We start from the raw sequence: 11,229 nt of genomic DNA, 5'->3' as shown, positions 1-11,229 counted from the left end.
GCTACAGCACACCGCTGGCTCATATTTATGTGATTGTCCAGCAGGACTCCAAGATCCCCCTCACAGTTATTACTATTGAGTGAGATACCATCTATACTATATCTACACATTTGATTTTTTTTTCTTGCCTAAGTATAAAACCTTACTTACTTTTAGAGTGAGCTTTAGAGAAAGGCATTCTTTGTTTTGTTCGTGATTTGATTCTCTGGGCCACAATACATAAGAATAAACAAACATGCCCAAATCTTTCTAATATTTGTGATGTTCCCATCCTTAAATTAACTAGTGTATTTTACCCCTTCTGAAATATGCTGATGTAGTTCATTGGTTGTCATTTGTCAATAAACACTTTGCAAATGCACATTTTTTGGTGGGGAAATGTAATTTTTAAACATGTTTTAAGCAAATGAAATGGATTTAGGAATAACCGCATTCTTTTTTAATGACCAACATTCCAAAACATTTAGGGAATACTGGATGTCATTATTCACAACAAAAACAACAGTTGAGGGATATATTAGTTTTATCTCTATGGCTCGGTGCCAAATATTTGCATTTTTGTGTTTGTGATTAGAAGAATTTTTGCTTGTACATTGGAGAACGCTAGCGTTCTGCTTCATTGTTTTTTAAGTGGTCAATAAACTGCAGAGGAAAAGGATTAGAAAAAGAAAAACATACTTTAGTCTTTAGAAAAATCCATCCATGACTTTGAAGCCAAGCTTATATATATTTTAAAAAATGATAAGAAGAAACGCAACATTTCTTCATCACTGAGAGATTTGCTGCTTAAAGGGAATGCAATGCACCAAAAGTAAATTTGCCAAACTTCACTTCTGTTCAACTCACCTGATTTATAATCTTGGGATTTATATCAAGAAGCCCATAATGGAGACATTGTGTGAGTTTTGTTTGTTTGCCTTTCACCAGGAAAGAAGGAATAAGGGCTACTGTGAATATTTCTAGTGTTTTGGTGACCCAAGCACATTTTATAATCTTGTAAGAAATAGGATTAATCGCAGTCTTGATCTGCTGGGCAAACAGGCAGTGGTGAGGTTGTTTTGAGAAAGTCTACACGTTTCCGTGTCAAAAGTCTCTGACTCGTGTAGGTAGATGATGGATTCTGCCAATCACCTTCACCTTTGGCCTGGTGTTTTGTGATCCAAAAGATGTCACAAACAGAACATCCCAGATTAAACAGGAGAATCTCCTTATTAGCATAAGAAAACCAAGAAAATGTCAATGTAACCTTCCCAATGGAAAGCATAAAGCCACATAGACTGGGTGAAACTGGGCTCAACAGCAGTAAATGTAAGAGGGATCTTGGAGTTCTAGTGGACAACCAGTTAAATAGGAGCCAGCCATGTGCAGCGGCAGTCAAAAAAACCAATGCAGTCCTAAATTGCATCAACAGAGGGATTTAATTAGATCAAGGGAGCTACTAATGTAAAGGGAGCTACTTTATAAAGCCATAGTAAGACTACACCTAGAGTACTGCATCCAGTTTTGGTCATCACACTATAAAAAAAATATTGAAACTCTAGAAAGAGTGGAGAGAAGAGCAACCAGGATGATTAGGGGACTGGAGGCTAAAACATATGGCCATTACAACAACACTTCCCATGTGGTCAATAAGCAAGACAAAGAAACCACAACTTTCCCTTTTTCAATTTCACTGCTGGGTTCTCCATTGACTCCACTTGTTGGGAGTCATCTATGAAGCACGCAAATAGGAATTGCATGACTTCAGGTCACTGCAATAGGTTGTAAGGGTGAGGACCGGTGGTGCAGCAGCAAATATTTTTAGCGCCCTCCTAACATCAAACAGCGACAAAATAGAGCAGTTGTTAAGCGAGCCCTACCTCAAAGGAGTCCTATGTTTTTTTTTATTTATTCATTTTTAAATAAATGGGTGGACGAACAATCAAAAGGTAACATTTGTTTCATGTATTTATTGAACATTCTTGAAACAAAAGGGGGAATCATTTCTAGGTGCTCTACATTTTGACGTTGTGGTAGGGTGGCTTTCGGCTTGTTATATCATCGGCAGCTCCTCTCTTCAGGACAGGTTGCTGGTCTTCCTTCTCAGATGAAAGAAAATTCACACACCACTAAGAGGTCTTCCTCGCAGGACCCAGAGCGCCAGGCTCCCTGCGCATCTGCTACCACGCACTGCTTGGTCCCACCCGCGGTATTCGGTTCTCCCACGGCCCAATTAGTGAACTTTGCTGAGTCATGGACGACAAGATAGGCTCCCTTGTTGTGCCTCTCCAAAACACTTGCAAAGGCCTTATTCTCATTTTGGAGTTGAGGGGAAGGAATCCGGCCACCGGCCCGGGCACATATGTTTCCGAGAGCTGCAAATTTCCCTACTTCCTTGTTAGTCACATATAATCTCTCACTGCCACTCCCAAAGGATCGAGCTAGAAACACAATGAAGAAGCACATGTTTGACTGCAGAAAATGCTCCACAACTCATGTTATTTTTTCGTGTGTTCCCTTCACTAGATATAGGGCAACAAGCATATTTTGACAAGAAGAGGACGACAAGATAGGCTCCCTTGGGTGTTTTTTTTTACTTAGTCCCAAAAGGAAATGCCTCCAAGATCAGCAGAGAGAGTGAAAAATCAGGGACTTGCAAATGGGCCAAACAGCATTAATAATTTCTGGGGGTTTTTTTAAGTTAAAAAAAAAATCTGGTCCTTTTTTTTTTTTTTTGGAAGAGAAGCAGTCAACAGTTCTGGACTTCCAACCAAACCGCTCTGCTTCTGATCTGAAATAGGACTTTATTCTAGTTTCCTGCTGAAAATATCCCTCCTCCCAGGAGACCCATTTAAAGTAAACTGCATGTGGACAAAAAGATGACAGGAAAGCCATCTGGCATCTCTTCAAAAGAATTGTGGTTTACTTAAGCAAGCTCTTTCAAAGATGTGCCATCTCAGGTAATGCATCCTAAAAGAGTAGGAGACTCTGCACAACAGCACTTGTCACACTCCAGAATACGTCTGGAAAGAAAGCATGAAGTGATACAAAAAAAAATCTATATCTTTCAGCATCTCACATCATTTGGCCATGTCATGTAGGGGAATTCATTGGAGAAAGCAATTATAGTTTGGAAGAGTTAGCGGTAAAAGGAAACCAAGGTGCCAAAATACACGATGGCTAGAAAAAAACTGACCCCAGCCAGAATATAGAACAATTCAAAGATTGGAAGATGTGTTTAGTTATCCATATATTAACTGCTGCCAGAAAATTTGCACAACATTGGAAGAGTGAAGAGATACCTACAGATGAGATGAAATATTAGAATGTGCAGGAATGAATACATTAATGCTGGCAATTAAGGAGAAAGAGCAAACTGAATACTGTATGGTATGGGATCTATTTTATCAATGGTTAAATAATAAAAATGGGAGTTAGAAACAGGGAAACAAAATAAAGAAGATACGTTAAAAGAGATAAGTAAATATTATGACTAGTATGTTGAATATCTCTATGTTAACATTGTAGACTTAATATTAATGTAATGAAGGATGTTGTAATCTTGATTATTGTTTAACAATGATACTTGTACCCAGAAGATGTTCAACCAAAGATGGAATGATTATACTAAAAAAAAACTTATTTAAAAAAAGATTGGAAGATGTGGAGATACCAGGCCCATAGAATTGCCAAGAGTCAGACATGACTCAGTGGCTAACCTCATTGTCATTGTCATCCATATGTTTTAGCATCCCACTGAAAAGGAACAGTGATGGAAGCTTTGAAAAAGGAACCATTGGCAATGTTGTGAAATGATGGGATATACACATTATGGAAAGGGTGTTTTGGATTTGGTGCAAATAGAGAATTTCTCTGCTATTCCCACAAGGATCTTGACTTTTTTTCAAACTTTTTCAGAGTCCCCCCCCCCCCCAAAAAAAAAAAAAAAATCCTGTGATTTTAGGGATGCATTCAGTCACCCGAAGATGGCTCTTGAAAGAGTCCCAATTTTTTTTATAGAGAAATGGGAAAAGGCCATAATGGACAGCATTTGTTCCAAACGATGAATATTATTTCATTTCCCATATTCTGGAGAAATCAATGCAATTCTCTCAAGAGGAGCAATCAACTTCCATCAGAGTTCTCCAGTTCTCTTCCTAAAAACTGAGGGAATCTCACCACAGTGAGGCAGGCTCATTGGACAGAAGCTCAGTAGTAATTGGAAAAGTATCCTGCCTCAAAATAATTGGAACAGGACCACCAAGAACTTCAGATGTCTAACAGATGGCAACCAAAAGATTAAAAAAAAATATTTTTTGGCAGCCCTTTGCTGTCTCTTATGATCGTCAGAGTTTTTGCAACCCAGATCTGGTATCCCTTGCTTTGACTGCTTCTCAGCATTGAGTAAGGTTGGATCTCAAATGACTGTAAATCAGTTCAGGAAATCAGGAGATTCTTCCAGTTTGGGGCCATTCTCTATGGGTTTGGAAGCTTCAGACTGGGCTAAGAAAAGATGCCTAGGTTGTCTCTGCTGTTTTCATTTGATTAGACAGCAACCCAGCAATCCACCAGAATTCCACCAGAGAAGATAAAATGGTGGCTTCTCCACCACATGTATCATGTGTGACAGGCCTGAAAAAGATTGCACAGTCCCAGTTCCTATTTTGACCCCCTGCCTCTATAGACACCCTAAGACACGGGTCTCCAACCTTGGCAACTTTAAGCCTGGAGAATTTCAACTCCAAGAATTCCCCAGCCAGCTTTGCCCTAAGAGGCAGACAGGTATTCAAATTTAACTGAAATGAACACACAACACAACCTTTGGGAGAAAAGCCAGGTTTTCTTACCTCTGTGGACTGTAAAAAAGGCATTTTTCACCTCTTCTATCTTTTTTTCAAGCCTCTCTACAGCGGCAGCCACAGAATTCAGTACTAGAAAGGAAAACAGCATCCCATTATTGGAGTCCCAGAAGGCAAGCCAAGTTGAACCAAATTGGTGGGCATTCAAACAACGAGCAGCTATTCTTTCTTGGACCTGCCTATTGATCCTTCAGGTGAACACTAGGCCCCTTGGCTTAATAGATATTGGTCCTCAGAAGAATGCATGAAATGGCTTTGGGTGGGGAATTAGATCATTGCCTCATTTTCTAGCCTCCTTGAACCTCTCCCTCCGTGAACAAGAAGGACTTTAGCAAGACTGCTTTCCTGACTACCCCATTCCAGATGGGAATTCACACACTGGAAAGCTTTTCCGAAGAACAGACAACCTTGCTTTACAAGCCTTGCTGTGCTGATTTCTACAGCTATGATTTGTTCATTGTTGGTTTGTTCATTTCATCAGTGAAATATCTCGAAGGAGTTCTTTAACTAACTCTGCTCTCCAGGAGCCTTTTTGCATTCAGATAACAGTATAATGGAATAATGGAAGGGACCTTGGAGGTCTTCTAGTCTAACCCCCTGCTCAGGTAGGAGACACTATGCCATGTCAGACAAACGTCTCTCCAATCTCTTCTTAAAAGCCTCCAGTGATGGAGCATCCACAACTTCTGAAGGCAAGCAGTTCCACTGGTTAATTGTCCTCACTGTCAGAAAGTTTTTCCTTAGTTCAAGGTTGCTTCTCTCCTTGATTATTTTCCATCCGTTGCTTCTTGTCCTGCCTTCAGGGGCTTTGGAGGGTTGATCCCTTAATCTTTGTAGGAGCCCCCCAAATATTGGAACACTGCTATCATGTCTCCCCTGGTCCTTCTTTCCACAAGACGAGACATACTCAATTCCTGTAACCATTCTTTGTATGTTTTAGCCTCTAACCACCCCACCAATCATCTCTGCACTCTGTGCTGCATTCAGATAACAGGAATGGCACCCATGCACTCCCACTTCTGCCCATGTGCTAAGCCCCCTCCCCATTCTCAAATATAGGTTAAAATGGTCACATTGTCCTTCAGGATCCGTATCATGTCCGTTGGCCAGAGATGTTCCCAAAAGAAGAAGACTGGACAGCAGGAGGATCAAATGCATCTTTTGACCATATAACCTGTACAATTCATAGAGACAAAGTTACTGTAGCATGCATGTGGTTTTTAAATTCACATTCTAGCTTGCTCAGAAAATGCATAGCCAAAGATACAATCCTAGCCCAATCTAATAATTTTTGATACACATCTGCACAAATCACTAATTTAACAAACTACAAGCATGCATTAAGCATACTTTCTAGCCCACTCATTAGAATATCCAGCAGAATGGCTCTTAGTAACTACACAGTTCTTAATTAGTTATCATATATTGCAAGCAAATTGTTTCTCTGCACTTACACTCTGGATTCTCTTCTACAGTAGATGTGGCACCCAGAAACTACCGTCCTCCCAGTGTAAGAGTTATTTTATATCAGTCATGGATTGGGCAACATGAAGGGTTGTGCAAACTGATTGCTCAAGGTGATACCCCCGTCTTTTACTTTTCCTCCTCCCCGAGGTCAATAATAGCTGTTTATTTAAGAACAGCCTGGACTTTCCGATTGAAAGCTTACAAAAACTGGAAATTCTCCAGTCAAAAAAAGGAGAGGCCAAATATGAGGAAATGTTGGAGAATACATTGTGTGTGCATGTGAATGAATGTCCCCAAAAGATTTTGCAACACTTTGCAGTAAAAACATAGAACCTTGAGGTTTCATAACTTTGTGGAATGATCTCTTCAGGATTACACTAAACAAATCCAGAATTTTTAAACCACCATAACTTCAGCTTAGACAGAAAGAGATTGTTTGAAAAAGGGCATTGTATAAACAGTCAAAAACTGAGTTTAGCCTGTGCTTAGAGGAGAAACTGAGAAAGAATTAAAGGAAACTGAGCTTGATAAAAAATAGATTTGCCAGTTCTGGAGGTATTTATTGCTTGGAATATCCCTGAATAGATTTATAGGGTGATTTTTTAGTAGTTAGAATCTGGAAATTGTGATTTTTCTCACTCTTCATCCCCGAAGTAGAATCTTCTTATATATCTATTTGCAACTGTTTTTTTTTTTTTTAAAGTGTGGATTTTCACGAATGCATATCCATATGCCTTCATTTACAGGTATTGTCCACATTTTCCCCCTCTATCTAATCTAATCTAATCTCTAACCCTATAAGAGGCTTCCTTAACATAATGCTATTTTGCATGTTTTGTGTGTGAGAGACCCATAAGTGTACATTTCTAGTTTGGAAAATGCCTTTGAAAGCTCTCAGAAGTGTGAGAGCATAACTGCAGACCAAGGGTTGTGTTTATTTTAAAGGGGCATGTTTATTCTTGCCTAAATCCAAATAGAATCTAATTTTACTTTCTCCCTAGCTTTCGATTGCCTCTTACCACTTCTGACTGAGGGCGCTATTCTTTTCAAGCAAACTATGTCTGACGAATGAAGGTGAATCTACGTGTCTCAGGATAACGTTGCAGGATCCAATCTGGGTCATTCACCGGGACCAGAGCTTTTTGTCTTCCAGACTTTTGGACTCATGTTGGAGCCCATCTCTGGGAGTTTCTCTCTAGCAGAATGTGTTCTGTTCAGCGTGTGATATTTATAGCGCACATAGTGCCATCAACACACCCCAATCAACACCTAAAAAGCCACAGACAACAGGCACTATAAATACCACGGACAGAAAAGAAACACACTATGTTAGAGAAAAGTTCCCTGAGGATGGGTTCCAGCACAAGTCCAAAAGCTCAGAAGAGAAAAGATCTGGTTCTGGCAACCAACCCAGGTGATATCCTGCAAAATACGTCTGGTCATTGCCATTTATGCATTTATGCCCAGGTTGGATCCTGCAACGTTATCCTGGGACACGTAGATTCACCTTCATTCGTCAGACATATTTTGCTTGCAAAGAATAGCATCCTCTGAAGGCCAGACAAGGAATATCAATTAAGGAGAACATGACTATTAATTTATGGAGGAATATAAACGAAGGCAAGCTTGCAACTACAGAGATGCAATCAGTTTTGGTCACCACACTATAAAAAATATGTTGAGACTCTGGAAAGAGTGCAGAGAAGAGCAACCAGGATGTTTATGGGACTGGAGGCTAAAACATATGGTGAAAGGTTGCAGGAACTGGGCCTAGTGAAGAAAAGAACCAGGGGAGACAGGATAGTAGTCTTCCAATATTTGAGGAGCTGCCACAGAGAGGAGGGGGTCAAGCACCCGAAGGCCAGACAAGGAACAAGTGAACAAGGAGAGATTCAACCTGGAAATAAGGAGAAATTTTCTGACAGTGAGAACAATCAACTAGTGGAACAGAAGTTGCCTTCAGAAGTTGAGGGAACTTCATCACTGGAAGCTTTCAAGAAGAGATTGGATTGCCATCTGTCAAAAATGGTGTAGGATCTGCAGCTTGGTTGGGGGATTGGACTAGATGACCCACAAGGTCCCTTCCAACTCTGTTAATCTGTCTGTCTGTATCCCACTATTATAGACGTACAAAACATACTCTATATGTACACAAATACACACCATCCTTTTCTCTCTTCCCACAAGTCTGTTTGCTGTGACGCATCCGTCAAATATGTATGCATGTTATGCTTGTAGTGTGTTATTCAACAGTGGCAAAATAAACATCTCCCTCTTATGCATTCGACTGTTGAAAAGAAAATGCATCAGTTTTTTTCCCTCATCACAGATATGTGTCTCTGTATACACACAAATAGAAACTTTACATAAGCTCACTTCTGTAATAAACTGGCTCAATAGATAAAACACTATCTCAGTTCCAAATATTCCTTTGTTGGATTTCATAAATCTATTCAAGGTAAGGCACAGAGCATTCTCCTTATTTTCCCCCACAGTGGTAGCCACTTGAAATAGAGCAACTGATGAAAATATTTTGGAAAGCATCAAAGTGTTCACTTTTTCTTCTGGATTGTGCTGATCTGACCACTCCAGAATTGTGCAGCAAGTTTCTGAAAATTAATCTTCTGGAACAGGAGGTGATTCTCAAAGATCTGGAATGTAATGGACCCATAAGAGAAAATGACAGGTCCAAAGTCACCCTATAATGAGGAATCCTTGGTGCTCTCTGAGCGTGGTTGTTTTCTTGCAGACATTTCATTAACCAAAATAGGTAACATCATCAGTGCTAGAAGGGAGATGGGTTTCAGAGGAGGAGGAGAAGAAGAAGGGGAAAGGAGGAAGAGTAGGACAAGGAGAAAGGGAAAGAAAGGGAGGAGGAGGAGGAGGGGAGGGGAAAGGAGGAGGAGGAGGAGGACAATGACTATGGGGTCCTTGGTGCTCCCTGAGCTTGGCTGTTTTCTTGCAGACATTTCATTACCCAAACTGGGTAACATCATCAGTGTTAAAGGAATCTTTTTTCCTCAAAAGGCAACTGGAGCACTTTTTCCCCTTGAGAAATAAGAAGAAAATGTTTCATTTCACATCTAAGAACCTTCATCGGTTCTGAATTTTCAGAACAATAAACCACTTTTGAGGTGGATGACTCAGAACTTTCACAGATATTCAATCAATGCTAGTTTGGGTAATGAAACGTCTGCAAGAAAACAACCAAGTTTAGAGAGCACCAAGGAGCCCTCATTTCAACCCTAAGCTACAAATATTCTCCTTGGTAGTCCCAAAGTTGCTTCTTCAAGAGGCAACTGGACCTCTTCAAAAAGCACCTTTGGGAAAACCATGACCTGGATGAGTGAGGATCTCCATAGACATTCTCCTTGGTATCATCCTGTGATCTTCCATGGCTGAAAATGGATTTGAACTTGGTTCTCCTCATATGAGCCGAGCACCTTTACCACAACATAGATAACAAAGACTGAATGCACTAATTATCACATTAGGAAAACCTTCTACACACCAATTCCACCCACACTTTCTACAATTTTGTAAACAACAAACTAAAAGACTCAAGGTCCATCCCACCCCTGAAAGGACCTAATGGTAAAGACTGCAATGATGACACCATTAAAGCCAACCTCTTTAACATACTCTTTGGCTCAGTATTTGTAAATAAATAAAATAAAATAAATAAAATAAAATAAATTTGTAAAATGGATCAAGCCCAGTATTTCCTAGTCGAACCACAGACAACTACAATGATCTAATACATATCGATTTTACAGAAGACAATGCTGAAAAAGCACTGTGCAGTTTAAAACCATCCTCATCTATTGGACTGGATGGAATATGCACCTACTTCTTTAAAAAGCTATCCACTGTCATAGCCAAACCTCTAAGCATAATCTTCTAAAAATCTTTCAGGACCAGCTCCTTGCCAAAACTATGGTCACAAGCCACGGTCATCCCCATCTTCAAAAAAGGAGACCCCAGCCTAGTTAAAAATTACAGACCAATCTCCTTATGCTGCAACACCTGTAAAGTCATGGAATCAATTACTAACCAATCCATTATCCTCCACTTAGAGACAAACAACCTACTCTCTAATAAACAATTTGGTTTCAGAAAAAAATTATCCTGTAATCTACAACTCTTACACTGTAAAAACATATGGACTACACAACTCGATCAGGGCAAAGCAATAGACACAATCTACATAGACTTCTGTAAAGCCTTTGATTCAGTGGTACACGACAAACTACTCCTAAAACTAAAATTTTACGGTATCTCTGGACACCTGCATAACTGGATAGAAGCATTCCTCTCAAACAGACAACAAATGGTCAAAAATGGGAGTGTCCTATCAAATTCTCTACCTGTCAACAGTGGTGTCTCCCAAGGCAGTGTTCTAGGACCAACTCTCTTCATACTCTACATAAATGACCTCTATGATCATATTAAGAGCAACTGTGTTCTCTTCGCTGATGATATAAAGCTATTCAACACCACAGACAATACTGCTACCCTTCAAAAAGATCTTGACTATCTATCAGAATGGTCAAACAAATGGCAACTTCAAATCTCAACAAATAAATGCTCTGTCTTACACATTGGCAAAAAAAATCAGAAAATAAAATACAAGCTGAATAGTCAAGACCTTGTTGATGATCCAGACTCTGTCAAGGATCTTGGAGTACTCATCTCTAATGATCTAAGTGCTAGAGCCCACTGTAACTACATAGCCAAAAAGGCGTTAAGAGTTGTTAACCTAATCTTACATAGCTTTTTCTCTGGTAATATTACACTACTAACTAGAGCATACAAAACATTTGCTAGACCAATACTCGAATACAGCTCATCAGTCTGGAACCCACATTACGTATCTGATATTAACACAGTTGAGAAAGTCCAGAAATATTTCACCAGAAGAGTT

The 11,229-nt window shown here is 39.7% G+C and overlaps 1 protein-coding gene across 1 annotated transcript; it reads right to left on the bottom strand.

Annotated features, from left to right (window-relative positions):
- Nucleotides 1-1,931: 1,931 nt before the first annotated feature.
- On the bottom strand, nt 1,932-6,397 carry LOC113419139 (phospholipase A2 inhibitor alpha-like protein). The gene is made up of 4 exons (XM_026678389.2): nt 6,293-6,397; nt 5,912-6,012; nt 4,827-4,910; nt 1,932-2,420 (listed from the first exon to the last, which is right to left on the bottom strand). The coding sequence occupies exons 2-4, from the start codon at nt 5,994-5,996 to the stop codon at nt 2,083-2,085; spliced, it is 507 nt and encodes a 168-aa protein (XP_026534174.2). The 5' UTR covers nt 5,997-6,012; nt 6,293-6,397; the 3' UTR covers nt 1,932-2,082.
- Nucleotides 6,398-11,229: the final 4,832 nt, after the last annotated feature.

The sequence above is a fragment of the Notechis scutatus genome, chromosome 4 (assembly GCF_049901735.1).
Source record: "Notechis scutatus isolate UNSWTSFEM ecotype Mainland chromosome 4, rNotScu1.2, whole genome shotgun sequence".
Lineage (NCBI taxonomy): Eukaryota > Metazoa > Chordata > Lepidosauria > Squamata > Elapidae > Notechis > Notechis scutatus.
Note: the sequence above shows the minus strand (reverse complement) of the source record. Positions and strands in the feature narration are given on the sequence as shown.

Coding starts and splice junctions, on each gene's coding strand:
- LOC113419139 (XM_026678389.2), bottom strand. CDS start 5,996: ATGCATTTGATCCTCCTGCTGTCCAGTCTTCTTCTTTTGGGAACATCT. Junction 4,911..5,911: donor TACGGATCCTGAAGGACAAT/GTGACCATTTTA, acceptor TTTCCTTTCTAG/TACTGAATTCTGTGGCTGCC. Junction 2,421..4,826: donor CTTTTTTACAGTCCACAGAG/GTAAGAAAACCT, acceptor TTGTGTTTCTAG/CTCGATCCTTTGGGAGTGGC.